The sequence below is a fragment of the Diadema setosum genome, chromosome 4, assembly GCF_964275005.1.
Source record: "Diadema setosum chromosome 4, eeDiaSeto1, whole genome shotgun sequence".
Lineage (NCBI taxonomy): Eukaryota > Metazoa > Echinodermata > Echinoidea > Diadematoida > Diadematidae > Diadema > Diadema setosum.
This window is the reverse complement of record NC_092688.1, coordinates 11,450,617-11,477,484: the sequence shown is the minus strand read 5'-3', so window position 1 is coordinate 11,477,484 and position 26,868 is coordinate 11,450,617. Positions and strand designations below refer to the sequence as shown.

The window sequence follows — 26,868 nt, the reverse complement described above, 5'->3', positions numbered from 1 at the left end:
CAAAAGGTTGAATTCACTTTCGACAACCGCAGTGAAAGAATGAGAAATACTGGTAAGTACTATTATCCCATTTCAGGAAAACATTTTATGGACTTCCTACCTTACAGAGGGTATGTTGCAGCCCATTTGTATTAGGGGAGGCATTCAGTTGACTTGCAACATTTGTGAAAATCAAAATACTGTGAAATTTTCCATGTATACATTGTCTAGACTGATGATGCTGAAAGATTGTGGCAAAGAGTTATGTAATGTTTCACAACCCACTATCCTGAAATCTCCTTTGCTTTCCTCAGGTTCTGGAGAAAGTTCCTTCTTCCACCTGTCAGCAGGACGAGAACCTAAGACTCCTGTGGGAGATCTTTGGTGGTGGAAAGTAGGGCGTGGCCACTTTCCGTTAACCCTCATCATGCCAGTGTTTCAACATGCATCTTTGCCTGGTTCCATCCTCCTTGGGGAGATGCTTGTCTGACACCAAAGGAGTTAATCCCTCAGACTGGTTTAAACAAAAGATAAATGAGTGATATGAGTACATGCTATCTATTCCCAGGAATGAATGACAAAAATAGTGAGAGTATATTTTTGGTGTGGCATTGTAAGAATAGATAACCCAGGGCTCCACATTAGCCGTGGCCCGATGGCCCAGGGTACCAGAAATAGATGGCAGGCCACCACTTTTTAGGGAAAGATGATCAGGCCACCAAAAGAAAAAGATAGCCTCAAGACTGTAATAACCACACATTCAGTTCCTTGGTTAGTATTGCCTATTAATGGTGTGCTAGTGTTTTGGTTGTCGGGCATCAACAGGCAGTTGATCTTCAGATTGCAACCTCGGGATATGATTTTGTTTTCTATTGTGAATCCAGTTCTCTAGTTGTTTTTGTCATTATGTAGATTAGAAAACAATTGCCAACCTTGTCCGTCAAAACTTGAGATCTCTTATTAAAACCAAATATTTTTGTTTCTATTCGGTAGAGTGCATAAACAGTGTCAATTGTCAAGACTTGGCAGCAAAATAAAGTTGCCATGTGCTCAGATGAGAAAAGTTTTTTTTTTTTTGTGGAAATATTTGACATACGTCCTATAAGTTTTGCGTCTCAGAGTAAAAGTAATGAAATGTATACCTAGGTAACTTTTTTTTTTTTCCATGCTGTAGAGAAGCCTCCATCTCTGGTTGTGTAATGTAGTGTGTTGACCTTCTACTGAAGATGCAAAATATACCTCATGGTGGCATAAAGTAGTCTAAGCATTACTGTAACGTACTGCCACTTGATGTTAGTTAACTCTGATAGGGTTTAATGTTAATACTTACACAAAATATGTGAAGGAGCTTACGGTAAATATGTAAAAGAATAACTTTGCTAATCAATTTGTCGTGTGCTGTAGGCTTGTTGGTTATCATATGACCATTGGACATGCATAAATAAATTTTAAACCAAGCTGAATGTACATTGCTGTAAGATTTTTTTTTTTCCAAAGATGTTGATCATTGTAAGAATCACATTTCATAGATTATTGATATTGGTGTTGTGTCGTCAACTGCATTAGCATCTTGATAATTGTATTTTATGTCCCTTTTGTAAAGTTTGATATGAAATCCCAGGTTGACTTTGATATGACATTGTATCTATGGTTGTTTTTCACCTCATCATTTGCCTCCTAAAAGTGTAAATACATGTTTATGTACAGGAAGATGGTGTTTATCATTTGTTAGCAATTCTGCTCTATGTTGTAAGATAACTTGGACCTGAAATTGAGGAAATATCTCCTTATATTTGTCTGTGTTCAGCGGCTGATGAGTAGGAATATTGTGAAGTTCCCTCTATGAAAAAAAGAAAGAAAAGAATTGTACTTGTTTGAGAAAGAATGTATTTAGTGTTGATTCTTTACGATTATTGTAGTTTTTCAGTCGTCAATCGTCATAGTATCTAATATGTTAAGTAAATATATGTTGCAATAGACCAAATAGTCAGTGACCTAGTCTGTACCATCTTTGCACAAATATATAGTGATGTAGCTTCTCCAAATTTTTCTGATCTAAATTTGATATGTAAGAGCTTTCAAAGGAAAGTAAAACATATCCAGGATTGTCATATGTTTGTAACATAAATTACATATCTCTCATAGAAAAGCATGGACTTAGTAACTTCAGATACTCTTATTTACAACTGATGTATTTTCAGTTATCACAAACAAAAAAGTTTCTTTTCGTCTTCAGGTAGTGTACATCTCAGAGCAAGCGAAGCAAAGATTTTACTATTACCTCAAATTGATACTTTAACAAAGTGCTATCTATTACCGGTATTGTTCATTGCAAACAAGATGCAATTTTGGTTATCATACAAATTTACATTTACATTTCATACTTCTACACAGCTAAAGAATGAACACTATCTCCACACAAATATGCTCTTATCTGAAAGCTGTTTCTCCATTCTGAAAATTAGCAACCATGAAAGTTTGTGGTTTACTAGAGTGCTCACAAATGTAACTTCACTATTTTGGTTTTGCTTTTTGTCTGTTGAAGTAAAAGTGCTCTTGCCTTTTCAGAAGATATGCTCAAATGTAAATACATATTATGTAGATCAGGATAAAGTAATGTTATGATGATTCTCTGTTTTGTTTTTGTGTTTATATAGTATTAGTAATGTTATGATCATTCAATGTCTTGTCTTTTTTTTGTGTGTGTTTTAAATCAAAGGTACAATAAATAGTGAGTTAGAAGGGATAGGATTTTGTTACAAACTTTGCAAAGAGGCCAATGCTATCTCCATCTCTTGTATAATGTTGGACAACACAAAAACAGATGTCAGATGAATGATTGCTATAGTCTTTTATGCAAAGAATAAGACAAGTCATGCCTGCACAAATGTGTCCTGATATATTTTCATATGTTAGTATGTTTTGTGTCAGTAAAAATGCTGTTACAATTGTACTGTGTTAGGTCTTTGACAGTGAAATCTTTGATATTCAGTGTTGCAGTCCATGCATTTTGTGACTTCTCATATGTGTTGTCTGAATTTGTAGATATGTAAATATGTATAATCTAGTCATGTGAGTTAATGCACTGTAATCAGTGAGGAGAATGGCTACATTTCACTCATCACCAAATGTACACATTCCTGGTTAACATTGGTACTGTATGACCTATTCATCTACAAAGTATTGTTCTATAATCACCCGGCATATGATCAAGCTTTGTTATCCAAAACTGCTGTTCAATTTAATGAATACAGTGCATTTCAGGCTGGACAAGTGTTCACAAAAAGCAAAATCTAATATGAAGAGAATGAAAAGAATTATGTGGAAGTGTAAAAGTAAAGTTTTGGGTGGGTGATCAAAAATATCTTATTAGGAAAGGTCCAGTGGTTGGTAATGCCCACTATAAGGAGGCCTACTTCTCAAGTTTTAGTGTTCATTCCTCTATGCTACTCTGTGTTCTGTTACCCTTTGTATACCTCCAATTTGGTGAAGTTGAATATAGCCATATAAACTTACCATGCACCCTACTGAATTCAGTATTACACTATACACAGCCACAAATTAATACAGGTGCTTCTTAATTACACTCACGGTGCTGTACCATATTGTAAAGCGAGAATGTTACTTCATGTACAATATATTCTCACTTGCACCTCATAACTAAAATTCAAATGAGTCTGATTCTTTCCTTGTCAGTTTTCTTGAAATAGCAGATAATAGAGATCGAGATGAGTGAAAGAAAAAAAAAAAGAGGAAAAAGAATGGAAGGAGAGGAGAGGGAAAAAAGAGATAAAGATGGAGAGAGAGAGAGAGAGGGGGGGGGGGTTAGGGAGGGAGAGGGAGAGAGAGAGGGTGCCAATAAACAATTGTATAATTATCATTGCCATTGTTGATGGTTGAGCGGCTGTAGGAAAATTTGCTTGAAGGAATGCTAATCTAGGACTTCATTTGCTTTGTATTGACATGGAAAATAAAAAATGATAGAGTGCTTGCACACAATACATACATACATAAATGTATAATATATTCATGCTTATATCTATATGTTCAATGTGGGGAGAGAGGAAAATAGATAACTACTTGAAGCCATAATTGTGAATCAAAAATATCTCGCTGCAGACTAATCTAATTGCAATCTATTTAAAATTCCCCAAAGTTTTGTTATTTTATATAGTTTCTATTGCTCCTACTTTGCTTTTGTTTTTCCCAGTAAATTTCAGTCATAACTGGAAAGAATATGAATACATGTACTTCACAAGAACCAGTCGACCATAACAGGAGGCTGGTGTCAATGGGCCACGCCCACAGAGTAGCTGGCATTACGCGCACGACCAATCCCTCCAGGGGACCTCGTAACCACATAGCAGACCGCGATCCGTGTCGCATACGTGCCTGTGTGCAAGATTGCTTGCATCGTCTTGCTGTAGCGGTGGATCAACGGAGCGCAGAGTTCAGGAAACAGTGTTCAGGAAACACGACAAGCATTGATCCAGGGAGGTGGGATAAACACTTGGATAGAAGAACCCGCTGGCGCTGCTGGCCGGCTGGGTCGTGCCGTTCTGCATGTGTCACACGAGGTGCTGAAACACACCGATATCTAATCTGGTGCCTTTCACGTGAGTATTCATTCTCCAAGACGGAGAATGGACTACATCGTTCGATTTGATTTACGGTAGGTAAATTTTATTCTCACGCATAGCAACATGCATGGAAAGTGCGTTGGATGCGTTATGTACACAGGCGATGCAGACGACCTGATCGTGTACGTCGAGTGGTAACAGATGCAAAATGCGGGCTGGTGGTATTGGTAGGGTAATCCCCGCTGCCGCCTCCGCACATGCGTTTACTGTGCGCAGTACTGCCAGACAAGCTATAATGTAAACAAACTAATCCCCACCCCTTCTGCGATGGGGTTTCAAATGAATGAGTGTATTTTTGTATGTTATCCATCTTCGACTTATTGCTGGAAACATAATCCAGTATGATCTGACCCTCGAATCAAGACTATTTTCTGTCACGCTCCTTTTACACTTGCTCATTTGACATTGTGCTTAATAGGCTGCCGGGTGCAGCATCAGGGAATTTTAAGTTCTGTCTGCTCACTTGCCCTGGCTGCCTATGCAAACTGCCTCATCTAGATACTTGGATATTTAGATACTCGTGGACTACAAGGGCCATTCTCAGATTAAGTGTTCAATTCCATGTGAGTAAAACCGAAAAATCAACCACAAAGAAATACATTCAAAGATGTGTTTTTGGTAACTTCAAAACCGGCCAAATACGAAACAAAAAGTGGAACATGCTAAATGATGGCCATTCATTGAGTATTATAAAAATGAATTGAAATAGAGCATCATATATGATTTTTGATCACCAATCAGATACGTTACCGCAAATTTACATGTTGTAATGGACTCCTAACTTTGAATTAAATTTATTGTTTTGATCCAATTTCTGTTCACGAAAAGACATCTGTCCCCCCTAAAGATATTGGGGTTTTTCAAGAGGTAAAGATGTCATCCAGCTAATTGGTAGAAATCATTTCTGTGTGGAAGGTTGAAATATGTTTTTTGCTGAAATAAAATATAATCTTAAGATTCACTTTGTATTTTTAACAAATTTCGCTTACAAATTAAGTTTCAAATCCCACAAATCATGCAAAGGGAACGATCCGATCTGGAATTTCCACAGGAAACAAATATGAATTGCTTCCCTGGGGAAATAACTATTGAAAAACATTGAATCGCCTTTGGTAACGTATCTGGTAAAATATAAGTAATAATCTTAGTTGTGTATGAATTAATGAATATCACCTGTTTGATTATTTACCTTATGAATTGATGTAAAAATGAATGATGTAAGCCAAAATTAAGCATTTCAAACATTGTACCGTAATATTTAGACTATGAAATGAAATGGAAAAGAGGCCTAAATGTGAAAGCTGAGTTCTTCATTCACAGAATATTCTCATCTTACGTCTGAATGTATTTATCCATCTGACTATAAATATTCATTAAGTTTTAATGGATAATGCAAACAAGGTTTAAAAAATATATTTTTGCAGGCACTTAGAAGGAAGTAGGTACAGTCTCTATGAACTCGATATACTAAAAAGTTGTTTGGCCTATGGTAACGTATTTGGCTCACCCCTTTTAATGAAAATGAATAAATAATTGCTCAACTTATCAATGAATCTTGAGTAGTTCTTCATCTATGTTGACAAACACTAGAATAAATATGCAACAGAACACTGAAACTTTTCTCGGAGGCTTTTCATAAACTACTTTTTACTCTTTCAAAGTTTGGTAACATATCTGGCGTACCGTAAATGAATCTGTCGGTGAAGTTACAGAGCAATTTCTACTGAATGTTCTTCATTTGAACATAACTTTAATTTTTTATGGAAGTGTCATTCTATGCAGAATTTTTTTATGAACACGTTGTTTTACATAACATTATTTGTCACCGTGGGTGCCCTGAATTATACGTAACGTATCTGCTAAATCTGAAAAGCAAAAAACTGATATGCTGAAACATAGCTTCGTCTTGTAAAATAAACGTTCAAAGTTGTTGCATAGAATATAAAGTGGCTGGGTTTTATAGAATAGAACTTTTGAGTTTGTGAGCACACAACGATTTGTTTGTCAAAACATTTACATTTTTTTTTCAGCATTTTGATTATGTGGTAACGTATCTGTCGGAAAACTTGGCATTAAGTTGTGAGACACTGGCGCAGAAAGAAAAATCATGTGGAAGTGTTGCTCCTTTTCACCTCTCTGTCCTTTTGGTGTAAGAATATAATCCTGAGGTCCAACAAAACGAAGCATGTAATGTGTAGGGATGAATTTTGACCAGATTTGATCCCCTGAAAGCACAAGACCAATGAGCAAAATTCGGTCACGTATCTGCGGTAACGTATCTGTGGTAACGTATATGGTCGATCATGTTATTATGAGAGCGATATCTACCAAATATTTCTCACTTGTACTAAACTTTAATGTTGAATCGATGCGTCATTCCGAGGAGTAATGTATAGCATACAATTTGTCTGACATTGCAATATCTGTCGCAGTGGGTGGCGTGAAATGTATATAACGTATCTGTCCAAATAAAAATGTAGAAAACCGATATTTCAAACATTGTACCGTATTCTCAATAAATAGCTGTTGCACCAAAAATCTAAGTATTTGCAATGTACGAAGTATATCCTCAGGGTTTCATATACACAGGGTCATTGCATAGTCTTGTTATTTTCGCAATGCTATAACACTAAAGAAACTGGTAACGTATCTGGCGGTGAACTTGGCGACAGGTTTCAAAAGGCTATAAAAAAAGAAGTCAATAAAAATTTTGGAACTTTTCGAGTATTGTGATTAACACATATGATATGCTCATCGTCCATGAAAATGATATTTGGAAAGTGTGTTTGTGGACGGAGAGGAGCAATAAAACATACTTCTAAAATAGCCGGCGACACTGCGTTTTGGGGGTCTTAACGAAGTTCAACAGCAAAATTTTATACAAAAAGGCAGACAACCGCATTTGATCGTGTTTACTTTTAACAAATAAGGTCCTCGTGATATATCATAAACATTTAAATAGTATCTAATGGGTTTCAGGGAACCGCAAACTGTCATGGAATGTCGGCGACACCAAAATTCCGTATTTGAACGCTTTTACTGAGAATGAGCCACAAGTGATTTTTCATTACTTTTACATATTTGGTTATTGACAACAAAAAAAAAGAAAAAAAAAAAGAGAAAAGAAGGTAGGCCTAAGTGTGGTTAAATTATGCTATTCCTAATTGCTCTAGGAGATCGATATGCAATGAAGTTAAAATTTGAATCCAAATAGTCATTGTGTTGTTTTGACTAAAGATATTGCTGTATTCTGTATATGAAATTCTTACACTAGTGGGACTGATCAAGATGGCAAGATCTGGCACACTGGTTTTCTTCTGCAATGGAATCAGGGTAAGTGAAAATTACTCTACCATTATCTCTTTTGCTCTGGTACCAAGATTCTCTATGTGGCAAGGGTCACAGCCTTCTCTCCTAATGGATTAAACAAATAATCTGCATGTAATTTATCGTTAGGCCCATCAAATTCTGTGGATTATATAGTCAAACACCAGACAGTATAAATAAGTGCATGAGTGATGCATATGGAATGTGATAGCAGACCATTTGCCATGTAGTGTTTTGATATCATAGGAAAATATTCCTTGATCTAAAGTTATCACTTTGAAAAAGCATTGTGTGTATAAGGCACAAAGAAACAAATTTAATATTATTCAAATGGGCATTTTCTGACAATTTGTCACTCAAGGTGCACTGGGTTAAACAACAAGAACAAGAACAAAGACAACAACAACTGGGGGATTTTAATGAAGTCGGAATTTGTTTGTTACTCAAATGAAGTGGAAACTGAAAATTGGGTTTAAGCAAGTACTTATTAACCCACTGAAGATGAGTCCTGAGTATATTCGAGTAGGTATCTATGGAAAATGCATGTTATAGCAAAATTGGCCTGTCCTCAATGGGTTAAGATTCACTCCTTAAGTCCTTAACTTCTTCTGTCCACTCCTACTGCTAGAATTAGGACATATAGTTAAGATTGTTGGTTTTTGAATGCTGGACATGACAATATGATATACCACCTACATAACTTAGTATTGATGTAATGATGACGAAGATGATGATATAATGATAGTGGTAATGATGGTATCTAATAATAATGATAATAATTAATGATAACAATGGTATGGTCTTATATACTTATGCAGGGTAGCCTCTTCAGTATTTAGCTCTGCTCTAGTGTCTGAGGACTCTGCCATTATTTTTTTTCCCACTGTTGCTAGGCAACTATTTAAACATTTTAATCAAGAGAGAAAATTTCAGCAAAATATTGATGTCCAGGGAATAACTCACCAGGCAGGATGAATGTTCTGACAGGCAACACTGATGTAATGAAAATGTGTGTGGATTTTTGTTCAAATTACATCCAAAATAGTGTTTTAGTCACTCTAACTTGCTATGAAATACTTGCTTGTATTTTTATTTCGGGCAGATCAAAGAAAAGGACGTTGACCCAGACATGACACTGCTGGATTATCTCAGGTCAAAATGTATCCTTTAATAGATCTTTTTGTCCTTGTAAAGATATGTTCATATCTTACCTGTCTTCAAAAAAAAAAAATGTTATGAATGTCTTGCATAGGTCTCCATTTGATAAAAGTGTGTCCTTCACTTTAACTTGTTGAAGACAAGTCTTGAGTATACTTGGGCAGGTGTCTTTGAGAAATATATGTTGTAGAAGAATCAGTCCATCCTCAATGGGTTTAAGAATATTGCACTTCTAAAGAGATTTGCACATGCTGTATACATCATTTTTTCCTTCTCTGTGTATATCGCTGCCTGTCCATATGTGATGGTTTATTGGTACATTTAGAATTGAATATTTGCACCTTAATCTTCATTGATTTAAATATGACACCTTAAAGTGGTAATCCCACTACAAACGTTGGAGTATTTTTGAAATAAAATGTCATGTTTGGGAAGCAGTCTGCTCGTGTATAGTTAAGACAGGAAACGCCCTCTTCATGATCATAGGCAAAATCTGATGGTCAAGGCCTGGCTCATGACCAAGCTTCTGAGTCATGCAGTGACCTGGATCAGGTTGGTGCATGGTATGACATGGGGATGCTAGTCTGTGTTCAAGCCTTGACAGCGATATCTTCTGTGTGATGATGTAATCCACCAGTGCGTCTCACTGGGACCAAAGCAGGATGCAATCAAGGGGGATGTGGATCCTGCACAGTGATGGTGTCTTCCGCTCACCCCACAACAAAGGAGATCAGGTAATGGACTGGGGCCAGTTCCTCCACTATTGCAGTTTTTCATCTTTAAAGCAGTTTTTCATCTTGTCATCATTGTAACTTGCTTTCAGGTTGCTGCAATTTTACACTGAGATTGAGGTATGAATGAACATGAACCAAGGATTAGAAAAAAAATGTCAGGAAGACTACACAAATGCATTTTTCTTCCTTTCAGGATTGTGAAGCTGTACGACTTACCTGCTATAGGCTACTCAGTGCATGCAGGGTCGAGTTCATGGATCTTGCATACAAGCAATTTTGCTTGGGATTTTTGTTCTTTGCTCCCATTTGTTGTTGACTAAACTTTGGCTGAACTTCACCGAATGGCCCTGTATTTTGGCAGTGACAGAGCTTACGTTCATTCAGTGGTTCGACTTGGCAAAGTCCCAATTTTGCAGAGTATACATCAATGCCCATATTCTATGTTTTCTTCTTTGTTGAGAAAGAGAGGGGGAACTTATGTTCATAAATCAGCCAGAAAGAACATGTCCTGGTTTTAATCTCAGTTTTCAAGTGAGAAACATTAATATTCATATGTTCATTAAATAAAAGATTATTTTGAAATATCGTACAATTTACAAACCCATCAGAATAATTATGATTTTCACAGGGTTTTGCCCCCAGCCCCAGGTCCCCAGCCTGATATGCCCTTGGACCCCTACCCTCATCACCACCTCCACCACCATTTAAAAATGTTCTGCAGCCCCTGCTCAGCACTTAAATTTCACTTTGCCATGGTGTCCTTCAATATTTCAGCCACATGGCGGTGATGGCGTGCCTCTACCCACTTTGCCTGATCCATGGCAAGGCAGTCACGACGATAGAGGGTCTGGGCAGTGCCGGGACTGGACTGCATGCCGTACAGGTGAGACATTACAACCTCTCAAATTTTCTATTGTTTCCAGAATTCCCTCTTTGAAATATCCAGAAGTCTTTGATCTTTTCAGTCATAACTGCAAACTTACAATGTAGTTATTCATTAACAAAGCAAAAATCAAGCAGGGAATAGGATTCCAACAGCAGTTGTATCCAAAGAACACAGAATAATCCCCTTTCTTTCAAGAAGGAGCTTAATGTTCAACTCCTGTAAAAAAAATCTTGGAAAACATAAATTTCCATTAATCCATTTTTGTTTTTACTTAATTTCCATGATGTCTCAGTGAGATTTTCAAATAAGAGATTGTGGTTTTATAATTTCATCAGCTACTTAATAGTGAACCTCTATGATTAGATATTGTCACTTGTAAAGTCTAGATCTCATATTAACTTTAAATCTTCTAATATAACACATTTTAATTTGGTGTCCAATAGATGCACTCATCAATAGCATTCGTTCAAAAAAAAAGGTCTTGACAAACAATGAATCTCTTAGCCAATATGAAATGTCAGAATATTTGACCCATGACCAGAAACTGTGTAGCACTTAGTTCTGACACAATTTAAGACAGTCACATTTCAGGGGGGCGTTTCATGAAAGGTCTTGTCGGGTAAAATATCTGACAAGTCAATTATATGCGACAAGTTCAGAGAAATCAGCCAGACTAAAGAATTTCTCAAAACTTGTCGGATATAATTGACTTGTCAGATATTTTATCCGACAAGACCTTTCTTGAAACGCCCCCCAGAATGCATTTTTTGAAAAAAAAAAAGTGATAAACAAAATGTAATTTTCACATGTACCTAGCCTATTTGTTGGTCTCATAAGTTTTCAATGCAGCTGTGAGTTTCTTCATAGTGGAAAAAATCTGAGAGAATACAGTTGTTGATTTGGACTGAGTAAAAGTTGCGTGTAGAAATAAAGTTTTGTTCTAGCATATGATACAAGATCACAAAGTTATCATGAGATACACTGGCAGTCTCAACCTTTACAACCATTTGTGATTGCAGGAATGCCTCGCGAAGAGCCGGACCAATCTCTGTCATTTCTGCAGTCCGGGCATCATGATGTCCATGTACACCCTGCTCCGGAATAATCCCAGACCAACCATGGAGGATGTCTTGACGTCCGTCGAAGGCAACCTCTGCCGATGCTCCAGCTACAGGCCCATCCTGGATAGCTTCAGATCGTTCTGTGGGGTGGGCGAAATATCGTTACATTTTAAGCAGAGAGTGTGACTGTGATATTCTTCCAGGAAGTCTTAAATGTTAGAAATTGTCTTTGTGTGCATATGCATGAGAAATGTTGAGCGTGTTGCAAAGGATGAAAATGAAGACATTTTGATGATCATGTTTACGTTTATGTCCCAACAGGAAAACTGTGAGTGTGCGAGACAGGAAAAGGCAAAGGATAAGGAACCTGAGCAGCTTTTCACAGCAAGCGAAGTAAGCAGCAGGAATTCGTGGTAGAAAAGGAAAAAGAAGCTTGGTATAGTGCTCCAATCTAGCTTTTTGTTTACCTGTCAGTCTGTTAGTCTCTTTTTCTTTCTCTTTGTCTGTCTTGAACCTGGATATAGTGAATTACACATTCTTAATTAATTCATTCTGTTTGAATATCTATTTTTTAGATATATATTTATTTGATACTGCATGTAAGTAAATGAATAAGTAAATCTATGTGTGTAATACATATATATTTTTCCTCTATATATGCATCTGTTCATCTACTTACCTATCTATCCATATATCTATCACTTTTCTGCTAATGAGGCAGCTACCATGCAAAGTTTGCAAATGTTTCTTGATGGTGGAGGATGCTCGAAACTGTAACAAAGTATAAACAAACAAATGAACAAACAAACAAGCAAACAACCAAACAAAAACATTGTTTGATTCAAGTGCCATAACACCAGGCTCATATCAAATCAAGTTTTCAACCCACAGAGAGTGCACATATGTGCTATGTTTATATCTTCTGTAGATAACCCACTTTATCTGCAGGAATGACCACTTGATAAATATTGAATTAAACCTATACTGATCTCTAGTACACAAAATGTGATAACACTTACATCATGTAATGAAGTGGGTAAGAAAATTATATATTGAAACAATATATCAAATTATTGAATATCAGCTATCTATTGTAATCATTGTCAAGAGTAAACCATTCTTTTTATGTATATAATCATGCCAGGTGTCAGAGACTGTTCATCAAAGTGATACATCATATGATCCGACTCAGGAGCCTATATTTCCACCAGAATTATTGGTAAACAGCTTCTTATCATTTTTTGATTTTTTTTTAATGCCAAGAGTGATCTTGAAACATTGTCCTCTCTGTCCTGCTTTTACTTTTTCCTCATAATAGTGTTGAGATAATAAATTTTAAGTATCACTTTTTCCTCATAATAGTGTTGAGATAATCAATTTTAAGTATCACTTTTTCCTCATAATAATGTTGAGATAATCAATTTTAAGTATCACTTTTTCCTCATAATAGTGTTGAGATAATCAATTGTAAGTATCACTTTCTCCTCATAATAGTGTTGAGATAATCAATTTTAAGTATCACTTTTTCCTCATAATAGTGTTGAGATAATCAATTTTAAGTATCATATGACATCAACTGAAAACACAAGAAGCATATTAATGTAGCAAAAAAAAAAATATTAATAAATTTTCTTTTAAATTTAGACATTCAAGTATGCGTTAGTCTCATGCCATAAAATTTACAGGTACTGAGGTAGTAACTTTCTTAAATATTAGATACCATGGAGACAGCCGATAATTGCTTTACAGTGTTTATGCATGTTGCCACATGAGATAGAATCATCAGAATTACGTTACAATTGTATTGTTGAGTCTCTAAAAAGCTTTTGTGTGTGTGTGTGTGTGTGATTTGAATATCTATCTATATGCGACAAATATGAAGGGAACTTCTGAATGAGGGTATCATCTGAACATAATTTAAGTAACAGGAATTTGGCATGACAATTGAATTTATGATTTTATCAGTTGTGGTCAGGTCGATGACTGAAATGTTTACCTGCATTCCCTCACCAAAGTAATACCAGTAATCCACTGGTTTTATACATGGATTAGCGACACCATGTATGTATGCGGTGATGTCATTGTTATTATATCCTACTGCTATCTCTTATTGCAGTAGAACTTTCTGTAGGCAACCATCAGTTTGCTCTCATCTTCAATTGCAGACCAACAGCACAGAGTTAACCAAATCTGTGACTTTCGAGAGGGACAGAGTCAGGTGGATGATCCCAGCATCCCTGGAGGAACTCTTGCATCTGAAGAAACAGCATCAAGATGCTCCAATGATAGTTGGGAATACCATTATGGGTGAGGGGGCTTTTTCTGGGCTTTTTTTTAATGTCATCTTTTAGCTTCATAACCCTTGGTTAAGACATTGTTGATATCAGTGATTGTTCAATGAGGTGGATAATGATTCAATGCATATATTTTTGATCTACTTTATTTGTCATGGATAAGTTTTATTTCCATTGTAGAAGAATGTACACCAGCTGCCTTTGATTTGGTCATTATAAAAAACACAGTGAAACCCACTGTCACTTGCGTTGTTTTGCATGTAAAAGTGTGAGTGTTTATCAGAATGTGTCCACTAGTTTCAGTCAAATATCTACCAATGCAGCTGTCATAGGAATACGTTACGTTGATTGAAACTCTTCATTTTAGATTGCACAGCTCATTCAATTTCATTTATTGGAATAGGGTATTTTTTGGCACATTTGAAATGTGTGTGTATATGGTATGATTGATGAATACTTTAGGAATGGTTGCTAAAACTTACAGGCAACTCAAAGAGAGCTAAATGTGCGACCTTCCCACTTGTCATATCCCCTGGTCCTGCCATTGTGGAGTTGACCCAGGTCAAGACCTCTGACCTTGGGGTCACCATTGGAGGGTCAACCACCATGACCCAGCTGGAGAATGGTCTCAAGAAGCTGATCAAAGACCTGCCTGGTAAGCCGTTCTTGCTTTGGGATGCTTTTTTGTTTAAAAGCCAGTGATGATTAAAATATACTTTCACATTTGATATGTTTACTATTGTCATTTTAGCCTGTGCATTGTTGTTTCTATTTCTTTTACTGACTGACAGAATATTAAGCTTCACGTATTATCATCCAGAAATGTCTGTGCACCTCATGTACCAGCAGGGGGCAAATAGTGAAGAGCAAAGTTAAGCAAGAATTTGGGGAAAAGGTTCAGCTATAACACTGCAATTGTTTTTTTTGTATCTCTTCTCCCATAAGAAGTCTAGGTTTTGGATTGTCTTTAAAGGGACAGTTTTGGTTGAGAAGGAACTTCAGGTTTTCAATGTTTTTTTTTTATTATGGTGATTTCTTGAGATAATGAGAAACTTCTTATAAAATATGGAAGAGCATATAATTCTAAGGGTAATTCAAATTATTTGATGAAAATTGCTTTTGAAATGGCTGAGATATCCAAAATGAAACAATTGCAATAAAAGGTGGTACCCCACTTTTATCAGGATCGCTTTGTTTTACTTTATTTTTTTGATAGCTCAGCCATTTCACAGCCAATTTTCACCAAATGAACTTTGAATTGTAGGGACTTATACTCTTTTAACATTTTATAAAGTGGTTTGTAAGTATCTTGCAAAAGCTAAAAGCTGAATCCCCACCTCAACCAATACTATACCATCCCTTTTAAGTACTGTATTCTTTTAGAAATGGACAGCCCTTTCACTCTATCTGACGGCAATACTGTGGGAGGACCGTTCCATTTTTAAGTGGTGTGTGATTGTCCATATTGGTCTAACCAACAGTGAAAACCCTATCATTTCTTATTTTAGTCAGGTTTGTGTTGTTGTTAAGAAGTATGCTGTATTATCAGATGTAAGTATGAAAGGATTCTTTTCAAGTACCGGTACTTTGTGCTCCTCAAGCCACGTTTCTTCAGTCAGGCTTTCATGCTTGACACATTTATCATTCCTCGACAACTGCAGAGCATCAAACAAGAACTCTTCGAGCCATTGTCACCTTGGTACAGCGGTATGCGAGTCCCCAGATCAGAAATGTTGCTGTGAGTATGTGGAGAAACTCAATAAATACCACACAATTTCTTGTACAGCATACAATTTTTGCAAACTTTACTCCAGCCATTTTACTAATATCATCCTAACCCATGGGTATCTTTTTTACCACGGTGAAATTCTCACCAGGTGTCCACTGTTGTATTTTTTCTCTGTAAAGTAATATATTGTATATACACATATATCTACAAAATCTCATTGCATTAGAACTTCAAAAATGAAATTCATGCAATTTTCACCATAGCAGCTAAGATTATAACAATTGGTAGAGCTGCCAGCATTCCCTACACCTCTTTTATATCCCTCAGCTAATTTTGTTTGTTCTAGTCTTAGCATGTATGTTACGCCTTTACCACCAAACATGAGACATGGGTGTCATTATCTGGTGGGCTACCTCTAGAACTGTTATATCAAATTATTATACTAAGAGAACCTCTAATGCACTGTCATATTTAGTGATCATCAAAGATTTGATATCAAAATCAGTGTAGGTATCCTTTCATTTCATTTTCTACTGATCTTCAATGTTTAATCTTAATCTTAAAGAATTGTATGCTTTTATTGACATATTTAGATGCCATATTGTCTTATTGTTGTTAGAGACAGTGACTTTCAAGTATTGTGCTATATTGATTTACAAAGTAAGATCATAAGCATTTTTTTCTTGATATTTTCTACAAGAGAAAAACATCCTTTCTCTCTTTCATATTATAGAGTCTTGGAGGCACTATCTGGAGTTTCTCAAAGCGTGGAGATCTGGTACCAGTCTTCATGGTGTGTGGTGCCACAGCAACACTGATGGAAGTGGATGGTAAGTACAGATATCTTTGGAGTATGTGTCATTCAGGCAAGCATAGGTATGCTCAAAGCATGGGAGACCAATGAAAACAAATACCATTATTTCATTACATATGAAATGAAAAAAAAATCTGTGACAACAAACCAACAAAAAAACAACAGTTTGTCTCGTCTCAAAGTGTCTCATCTCCATATGCCTCACCTTGTGGAAACTGTGTTGTTCATGTATGACTGAAAAAATATAAGATATATATATTTTTTTTCCTTTTTTTTTTACACTGAGAAATAGCAAAACAATACATAGGGTACATATCACTATCAAGATCAATAGGCCTACTCATCCTGGAAAGGATATGGGATGTGGTTAAAATCTTGCAAATCGCTGGAGATAGTCACCTTTTCCTTGAAAGCCGTCAAGAATATTTTATTTTTCTCCCATTTCTCTTCAAGGAGAGAGGAAAGTACCTCTTGATGAGACATACAGGGCAAAGACAGGAACCATCATGAAACCCTGTGAGATAGCCAAGGATGTCTTCATACCATTCACCAAACAGGTGAGATAAGATTCATATGTTCTTCACTGGTTTATATTGAGAGGAGCACCATTTGCATGCCGGGCCTCTTGAATTTTTGAGTTGAGATTGCTTATACTTTGTCCTGCTGCTAATCTGTTGGAATCATTTCTCTTTGACTGAACCCCCATGTATTATGGCAGCATAGTTCTCACAGTGATATAATAGTATAAAGAAATATGGAATTGGTTGCAGATACATTAAATCATTAATTCTGTTCTATATATTTTCTCTCTCATATTGTTATTAAAGTCACAAAAACCAGTACAATTTTCTTCACTTTCAAAGTGTTGCTATTTGGATCGTATCTTCATTGTATTGTCTCTTGAGCAGATCCCTTTTGCACAAAATGCACTTTATCCCAGAATAATGAAAAGGTTTGATGGGAAGAATACATAGAATGGTAGCTATGGAGATATGCTTGAGTGGTATTATATTTGATATCTGAAATTCAAGCAAATTTGAGCTAACATATTCCTGTCCATACAAGTCAACATTTGCAGCATTATCTTACAATTTGCTTTAATTGATAAGTACAGTGACATATAATAAAAGCATCGTTGTTGTGCGAGATCAAACCATCTGGCTATTCTTCAAAATTGGAACAACAAGACTGATCAGTCAATGCTAAGAGAATTAACATCTGTCATTGTTGGAAGAAATCATCACCAATCAGTATTTTGCCATTTCCAACATTTGAAACAAATAGTGCTTATTCCTTCCACTGATGTATTTCTTCTTATTTGCGTGTGTATCGTATGAACAGAACGAGTTCTGTTACTCATACAAACTTGGCCAAAGGAAGAGAAACTGCCTAGCAACCGTCAACTGTGGATGCTTCGTCACCATGGATGCCACCAACCCCCTAAGGATTTCTACCTTTGTGATTATGTTTGGAGGAGATAAAAGTCTTGGACCAATCAAATTTTCTGACAGGTGTCTAGATCAATTCTTCTTTGTTTCTCCCCTCACACTGCATGGCTGTAATAATGCAAATATTTGTCATGTGGTATGTTGTTAACATGAATACTCCAATGTGGAGTTTTTTCCAAAATCTGGTATTTGAAATTGTAGCAAAGAGTGAGGTACTAAAATGCTAGAACAATGGTTTCAGAAAGCACAGTTCTGCTTTTTCTTGTTCGGTAAAATATGTTTTGTTAGCAATTATTGAAGCTATATATACCACCCATCACCAAAACCAAGATTGACAACAGTAGTGTGGTTTTTCAGTGGCATGGTAGAAAAACTGATCTTTATTTTGGAAGCAGTGCACACGCGATTGAGACTATTTTGTTGAAGCTTGTGGAATCAGAATTGTAATGCAAACCTTGAAGTGATGTTGCCTCAACTATTTTCAGCATAGAATTAGAAATGACACAACCTGCAATTTAGCATCAGGGGGGTGTTTCATCAACGTTTGTCAGCGCTGACAACTGTCAACCCTGACAATTTCAGCAAAATCCTTGGTTTTGATTGGCTGAGATGCTCTGGTCACTGACTGTTACTGTGGTGATTCAAGTTGTCAGTGCTGACAAACGTTGATGAAACACCCCCCTGATTTAGCAATTTGAACTACCAGTACTAGTTATGCACTTCCTCAGTGTGCATTATAATAACATTTATAGTGCAAGCTGTATATCCATAATCAAGCAAGCATGTGCATTTTGTCTCACACTTAATTTAATCTCATGATTTCCCCCTTGACCTATCTCATTCTTTTGACAGATTACTCAACCAAGACTTCCTCAAAGAAGTGCTAAGCAGGCTCTCAACCCAGGCAGCCCAGGAACTGCGCCCCTCTGACTTTGACCTGAATAGTGTCAACTTCCTGAGGTCATTGATGGCTGCGTGTCTCGTCAAAAGCTTTGTGAGATTGTGCAGGGACACACAGAATGACGAAGTAAGAAATGTATTTTTTTCCGTCTCTCATATACATTAAAGGTAGGCCTGTTGTTTACCATTGGAAGCAGTAATTTGAAAAATGTTCATGATATCACATTTGATCATATGTGTAGGTCAGTTGCATCACAAAACATCCTTCCATGTAAAAATTTCATAAGAAAGCCTAAAAAAAATAAGGAGATATCACTATATTTGTCACTAAACCGTTGCTAGGTGGTTTAGTCTAGAAATGTTTTTATCATAACTATTGTTCTCATTTTGTATATTTATCAGTACTTGACATCAATTGTACTGATTCAAATTTTGGCATTGGTTGTTTCTATCCCCAACTCACATTTTAGAAGTATTTTGAAGCACTAAAGTTGGGTTTTTGTTTCATCTGCAAATGGTAGATTATGCCTTTAAAATGAGAGATGAATGTGTGATACTGAATTCATGTTGCAAGGCTTTTTTTCACACTTCATGTAATCATGATGAGTTTAAATTTGGGATGTGGGGGAATTATAAGACATTACAATAGACTGGGTTATAGATTCTAGTTGATTAAAATAATAGTCATAAGTGAAGCATGTGGACTAAATATTGAAAGAGTTCATGAATTCCTTCACTTGACTCTTGAGATATGTGAGAAAGGTTAATGCATCTGAAGTATAAGGTCACATGGTGATATATCACCATTATACGCTTTCTATTTCCATACATCTCCATCTTAGAGAGAGTATTCATTGCAGAGTTCATCTACTGCTGGAGTTACAGCATGTCTGAAATGTACACATTTAGCTCAAAACTATTTATATTCTGCAGGAATTAATCAGTGTAGAAAATATATCATGATTAATGTGTGAACATAATGCCAAGTAATAATAATAAAATGTTCTTATATAGCGCAATTCAACACGAAATAGGTTCTCAAAGCGCTTTACATACATATATACAACAAATGAAACAAAGTCACAACTGAAAACCACATATCATAACAGTATAATTCTAATACTACTGGTAAGTTACTGAACATTGTATGCTGAACGAAATAAGTGAGTTTTGAAGTATGAGAAGATGTATGTTTTCTTTGCTATTCAACATAATGTAGAAATGCGCACGAAGTTTGAATTTGTTTTGCAAGACCCTTCTATTACTATGTTGTTTGTGCATTTTCAGTGGCATCATTTCTTGGAGATCATTGTTGATGTTTTTCCTTACAGGAGAACTTTACATCAAGCAGTATATAAAGAGATAAAGAGATGTTTCAGTAACATATAGTAGGTGGAAAAGTGCACATACTTGCTTGCTTTTGCATGCTTTACACACATGACTATTAAAGTGCACCCATGCATACGCACATGCTCATATGCTTTATTTACCTTTCTTGGTTCCCACATGTCATTATAGACCATTCTCCATGAGACAACCCTGGGGATTCCCTTACACGATCCCAGCCTAATATCCAGTGCAGACCCTGGAGTGCCCGGGAGTGCCGAAGTCTGTCAGGTAAACGAGCTGAAATCCTGTTGATGCTGTTACGCATCCACCAGTTCTAAACTAATTTGTTGTCAATATGGTATCGAGTGAGAGTATTCTCTAAAATCTCGTTTGAAATCAAATGATATGATTTGATTGTACATGCGATTATGATGATTATTCCCTTCGCCAAGGAAGGAGGTTATGTTTTCATCGGTGTTGGTTGGTTTGTTAGTTAGTTAGTTTGTTAGTTTGTTTGTTTGTTTGTTTGTCTGTGTGCAAAATGGGAAATTGTGCAATTTTCAGCATGCGTGGGTGGAAATGAGCTGCTTGCCTGGTGGAGGTCTGTGCTCTCAGAGTGCTTTTCTAGTTTCCTGTTGTCATTGTTGTAGTTGTTGGTGAATTGTTTTAAGATAAGTCTTTTATTGTATCTTTTCAGTTTCCCCCTTCAGGTGATGGCCAAAATGAAGACTCGGCGGTAGAGTGTCCACCGGAGTCTCATTCTAGAAATGAACTTAGCTGTGAAGAAGCAGTCTTTGTTGATGACATACCTCCACTTGATGGTATAGTTCCTTCTCTGAGAATAACTTTAACATGTCTTCTATTCCTCTTTACTTCCAGTGTTATTCACTGTCACTGAAAACAATAGGGCCTACTTGTGAAATATTCAACAGTGTTGGTCTTTTTTTTTATAGAATTTCCCGTGACGTGATATAAGGATGAAAGGAGTGAACATTTGGTTCCCTAGTCTTGTTTGTCCTAAAAAATCTACACCATTGCTGTTCATGCCTGTACGATCAGCAAAATTGGAAACATTGCTATGAAAATCTTGTATGTGATCACAGGCAGTGTAACTTTACATCATTTTCATTGTAGTACTATTGTCAAATAGCATATGTGATGTGATGTTGAAAGAAAAATTCAGAGTGTATTGAGTTATGGATGTTTTTCTCCTATAAAAAATTGAAAAGGCTACCCAACAAATTTGCTGTGAATAATAGGATTTGTTCAGTGAAATACAGACTATTATGGCATTGGATTACTGGAAAAAAGGTTCAGATTGTATTAAGTTATGGATTTTTTCTCCTACAAAAATTTGAAAAGGCAACCCAATGAATTTGCTATGAACAATAGGAATTTTGGGGTAAAATGGAGACTAATATGGCATTTGATTATTGTAGAGACATGAAATTTGTTTTGCAGTGAGAATGTGTATGATTCGAGTACTTGAAGAAGAATGTTTATTTGACTAAGTTTCTGTCTTTGCAAACAAGGCGAACTGTCGGCAGCCCCGGTTCTCAGCATCAGACCCCATGCAAATATCTTGTGAGTACAACCCTAGATGCTTGGTGGGTAGAGTGAGAGATGGAAGGACAGAATAGCAGATAGATTGCTAGATAGAAATGGAGAGAGAGAGAGAGAAGGAGAGATATAAAGTATTAGTTAAGTATATTTATGGCCAAATATGTAATATCGATATCAAAATGCATAAATGTCCTGCAATGTATAGTTCTGTAATTCAAGATGAAATATCTCTTCAAAGTTGAAGGATGCAACATGTGGGAATGAGGCAGAGGTACCATGCATGGACTACGTTATGGAGCTAAACTATAGAGGGACATTCTTAGATTAATGCAAAAATAATATTCATGTTTCTAATGTCCTGGTCTTGTCTTAGGCTTTTGCCATATCTACCCTGCTAACAGAGGGAGGTATATAAATTCATTTTGTTTGGTGTGCCACCGGTGGTATATCATGCTTCATTTGTTGGGTCATATATATATATATACATACACACCTCTTTCAATGCAATCCATACTGTAGCACTCTTCTGTCCAGAATAATTTTCTGAATCACTGCAGCATTGGGAGTGCTATTACCAATCTGTATTTTCCTGTGTGACACAGGTCAGTGGATACATCTCAAGCATTAGCTTTGCCAGGAGTTGTGGACTTTGTGACCCATCTGGACATCCCTGGCGTCAACGGTCAGGTGATGGATCTGGCAGAGGAATGCTTTGTCTCTTCCAAGGTTTGTTTATTGCTTAAATTTCACTTGATATGTTTGTTTATTTGTTTGTTTACTTGTTGTTTGCTTTGCTGTCAAAGAGACAAAAAAGAATCAACTTCATTGGCTGTCAATCTTACAGTGCCATATATCAGAAGAGAAGATGTCACTTTTCTTGACAATTTCTCTCTTTTTTTTGCATCATGGCTTCATTATATTTCTCATTGCAGTTGTCACATGATTCTTTGCAGACAAACACAAAAAACTTTCAGTCCATGCATTATTTGATCTGGCAAAATTTTGATAAAGCTGTATGAAAAGTAAAGTGTTGAGAAAACCATGATATTAGAAGGCACTTGTGATAAAGTGACAGCTATTTTTAAAGAAAATATCAAACTAGGTGAAATAGTTGCTATATTAGATGGAACATATTAGTGCTTTTAGAAAACAATGCTACTTCATAAAAATTTATAGTAAGAAACAAAAATAAATGATACAAAACATAACAGGATAGGAACAATTTCTAAATACTGGCATGGTCTAGTAAAAAGTCAATTACTTCATTTTAGCATTGTGTATTGTTTGTGGTAATTAATTCTAGGTCCAGTCAGTTGGACAGCTGATTGGAGTTACTGTGGCTGACAGTCGGCAGACAGCCCTCAAGGCAGCGAAACTGGTCAGAGTTCAGTATGAGGACATAGATCCAGTTATAAGGACTATTGAGGTAAGTTTGTCATGTATGAAATAAATATATAATGTTGCTATTGACCAGTTAATATTCTGACAATGCTGTACATGTAGGCCCCTACAGTATTTGTGTTTAGAGAATAACTTTTACATTCTCTTCACTGTATTATTTTGATCTTTGGTTTTGATTTTGACATATTATTTCTCTTTTGCCTTTTAAATAATGTGAACATACACTTCTAGAGCTGGGGGAGGGGGGGGGGGGAGCTACAGTGTATATGTATATTGAGTAACAAACACTTCAAGGAAAACAGCTAAAGCTGAAAAATTCATAACTTTTGAAAAGAACATCCAATTTTCCTCAAACTTTCACTGATGTGCTCTTTTGATATTGCTGCTTTCTCTTAATCCTCATTTGTATTTGAAGGGGTCGGTGCAATATAGTGCTAACCCACACAATGGTTATTTTGAGATAATCGCTGTTGAATGTTTGGAAAGTCCATACATTGTACATTGATAAAACATGAATGCATGCATTTTTTACCATCTTATTGGTTGAATTCAAATATGATATTTTCACGGAGGTTAGAGTGAAGGATAAGGATTATGAAAATGCATGTAACTCAATTTTGACAGAAGTGTGGGTTAGCACTATATTGCACCGACCCCTTCATTTGGGCTTTGGTTTCCTTTAACAAACACTGAATGTAACAATGAAAATGTGAGAAATGTGGATGTCGGCCAAGGAGATTGTCTTCCATTCTCTTTCTCCATCTTCCAGGATGCAATAACACACAACTCAATGCTGGAGCCTGAACCCAAGGTGCTCACCAGAGGAGACGTAGAGGGTGCTATAACGTCCAACACCTCGTGCATCCTGCTGGAAGGTGAGCTTCACGTCGGGGGCCAGGACCACGCCTATCTGGAGCCCCGCGTCTGCATCGCCGAGCCGCTGGAGGCTGATGGCATGAGCATCACTGTGACGTCAGAGAATCTGACTCATGTTCAGGTGAAAGTTCAGACCTCGTAGATTCCATTGAGGACGAGCTGATTTTGATAAAACACACGCTTTCCATATAGACACCTGCATGAATATATATACGTGGGACTAGTCTTCAGTGGGTTAAATGCATGACCTTTTAGGTCACAGTTTCCAGATGAAGATAAATCTTCAAATACTTCCTCTTGCTCCCCCCCCCCCCCCCAAAAAAAAAAAAGAATAATATAGTAATGATAATCAAAGGAAATATAAAAAACATTTGTAACAAGTGCAATTTGATACTTGTGCATACTTTCTATATTTCACCTTCCTTGGGTAACTTTGTTGATTAATTGAAGAATTCATTGTTGATATTCTTTTGAGTACTGATCAAGTACTAACAAGCATATGAAGTGAGGGCATTGGACAAATATGAAACACAATATATGTCTTGCTTCATAACTTTTTTTTTCTGAATTTGCATCAAATAGTGAAAAGAAGAGAAGTAATTAATGGACATTTGGTAACAATTATGGACTCCGAGCTGTTTGCTTTAGAGCTGTATAATGTTTTACTTGAAAAGGAAAACAGAAATGTCTGCCCAACACTGTGACATATATGTTCAGAAAGCTGTTCTCTGAATGACATCACAGTTAAATGCTGCCCACTGTCTTGGGGTGCCAGCCAGTTGTGTGAAGTGCCAGGCCAGAAGACTCGGAGGAGCCTTTGGTGGAAAGGGAAGCCGCATACAGTACGCCGTGGCTACGGCTGTAGCAGCACGCAAGTAAGTTGCCGTTTTAATTTTGTACCATAAATGAACCGCATTTGTGTATGATGACTGATCCTCGTCTTTTATAATTGATTTTCAGATTTGTTGATGTAAAAAGTGGTGATCAAATCAAATCAAACCATACCATATCATATATCATACATCATATCATATCATATATCATATCATATGTGACCGTGCACCTCAAAACGAACATAAAGTCGCACACATTGATTTTGCGTGAGGACTGAAAATAAATGAAGTGGGTAAACCTAGCCGAACTTGACTTTTTCATATTTTCTGAAAGAGCGGGTCTTCTTTTACATTATGCTAAAATTTGGTATCATAAAACGGGCAGGAAAGTGTTTTTTTTTAGCAGTTTATCTCGAACATTTTTGGTAGAATAGTGTGATTAGGAGTGTCTTTAGAATCCCTTTTTCATTTCTGAAAAACCTTGTCCACACTCTTCACTTTCAACTCTAATAACTTTTGAAAGGATGGTGCTACTACTTTGAAAGTTGGCATTAATTATGGACAGAATGTGTTAATGAGGCATGCTTAATTTCGGTTTAATCTAATAATCCCTTCATTGTTGTTACTCTGGTGGTTTACTTCCTGTTTTTTGTCCCATTCATCGCACAGCCAGCGCGGTTTGGTAAAGATTAAGCGCTTGGATAGACACTGTACTTCAGAGCCTCTTTTCTCAGTTCACACTTTTCCTGAGTTTGTGCTTTCTTTCCAATGTTTAGATAGGTTAGGAGAGTCCATTTGATTTGAGTTATACATCATTTTAAAGCTTAAAGTCTGCTCTTTCAGAATATGGTCTGAACTAAAAATCCATGTCTGGGGACTTTTTGCTTGTTTTGAGGTGCAGGGTCACATATCATATCATATCATATCATATCATATCATATATCATATATCATATCATATATCATATCATATCATATCATATATCATATCATATCATATACCATATCATATCATATCATATCATATCATATCATATCATATCATATCATATCATATCATATCATATCATATCATATATCATATATCATATAATATATCATATATCATATATCACATCATATCATATATCATATCATATATCAAATCATATCAAATCAAATCATGTCAATTCATGGTGGTTGTTTACTGCATTAGTTGCATGCAGAATGATGTTTATATGAGTTCAAATCACAAGAATAAGGTGAGATGATACATCATATCATTTCTACTTTTATATATTGTATTGTTTTATTGTTTACAAAGTCCTCTTGCACTGTCATCCTAGGACCGGAAGACCAGTGAGGTTAGCTCTCAGTCGCCAAGACGACACACTGATGAAAGGCTTCAGGAGTGCAGTCCTCGTGAAGTATCAGGTCGGCTTCAGTGAAGAAGGGAGGATCGGAGGGCTGGATGTCCGGCTTTACATGGACTGTGGCTGGAGTCTGGATGTTTCTGGTGATGTAAGCAATGTTGTGTCAACATGCACAATACCAGTATTTTTATTTATTTATTTATTTATTTTGTGTGTAGACCATGCTCCTATGAAGACATGAATTATAAAGTTCAGTTGAGAAGACTTTCCTGCATTCCTGAATGAACACGTTAAAGTGTGACTCCACACCATAATCAACTTGGATGTAATTAATCAAAATTATCATATGTGGTCTGAATTGTTGATGCTTACCAGCACTGGACCAAAAATAAGAAAGTTGTGGAATTTCATAATTATGCATCTTTTCATGAGAGAAATATATAAATTAAGTGCAGTGATATATGTAACTAGATGGAGGTGATGATGTTGTCACTTCACAAGTCTCTTTGTCAGTGGAATTACTTCTATGTATTACACTGTGGTAC

General features: G+C 36.3%; 2 protein-coding genes across 2 annotated transcripts in view; both read left to right on the top strand.

Moving 5' to 3' along the window:
- The window catches only part of LOC140227611 (uncharacterized), a 29,683-nt gene extending 26,038 nt beyond the window's left edge, over positions 1-3,645 (top strand). The window contains exon 22 of the mRNA XM_072308028.1: positions 294-3,645. Within this exon, the coding sequence (XP_072164129.1) occupies positions 294-377 (84 nt within the window). The 3' untranslated portion in view covers positions 378-3,645. The remainder of the gene's footprint in view (positions 1-293) is intronic.
- Positions 3,646-7,906: 4,261 nt separating this feature from the next.
- LOC140227610 (xanthine dehydrogenase/oxidase-like) overlaps positions 7,907-26,868 on the top strand; it is a 28,282-nt gene continuing 9,320 nt past the window's right edge. The window contains exons 1-22 of the mRNA XM_072308027.1: positions 7,907-7,952; positions 9,049-9,106; positions 9,742-9,838; positions 10,613-10,721; positions 11,744-11,932; positions 12,107-12,178; positions 12,930-13,004; positions 13,951-14,092; positions 14,564-14,734; positions 15,741-15,817; positions 16,542-16,638; positions 17,076-17,179; positions 17,964-18,133; positions 18,923-19,097; positions 20,489-20,587; positions 20,997-21,120; positions 21,832-21,883; positions 22,465-22,588; positions 23,166-23,288; positions 24,033-24,260; positions 24,884-25,014; positions 26,297-26,471. Coding sequence (XP_072164128.1) covers positions 7,908-7,952; positions 9,049-9,106; positions 9,742-9,838; positions 10,613-10,721; positions 11,744-11,932; positions 12,107-12,178; positions 12,930-13,004; positions 13,951-14,092; positions 14,564-14,734; positions 15,741-15,817; positions 16,542-16,638; positions 17,076-17,179; positions 17,964-18,133; positions 18,923-19,097; positions 20,489-20,587; positions 20,997-21,120; positions 21,832-21,883; positions 22,465-22,588; positions 23,166-23,288; positions 24,033-24,260; positions 24,884-25,014; positions 26,297-26,471 — 2,637 coding nt within the window. The 5' untranslated portion in view covers position 7,907. The remainder of the gene's footprint in view (positions 7,953-9,048; positions 9,107-9,741; positions 9,839-10,612; positions 10,722-11,743; positions 11,933-12,106; positions 12,179-12,929; positions 13,005-13,950; positions 14,093-14,563; positions 14,735-15,740; positions 15,818-16,541; positions 16,639-17,075; positions 17,180-17,963; positions 18,134-18,922; positions 19,098-20,488; positions 20,588-20,996; positions 21,121-21,831; positions 21,884-22,464; positions 22,589-23,165; positions 23,289-24,032; positions 24,261-24,883; positions 25,015-26,296; positions 26,472-26,868) is intronic.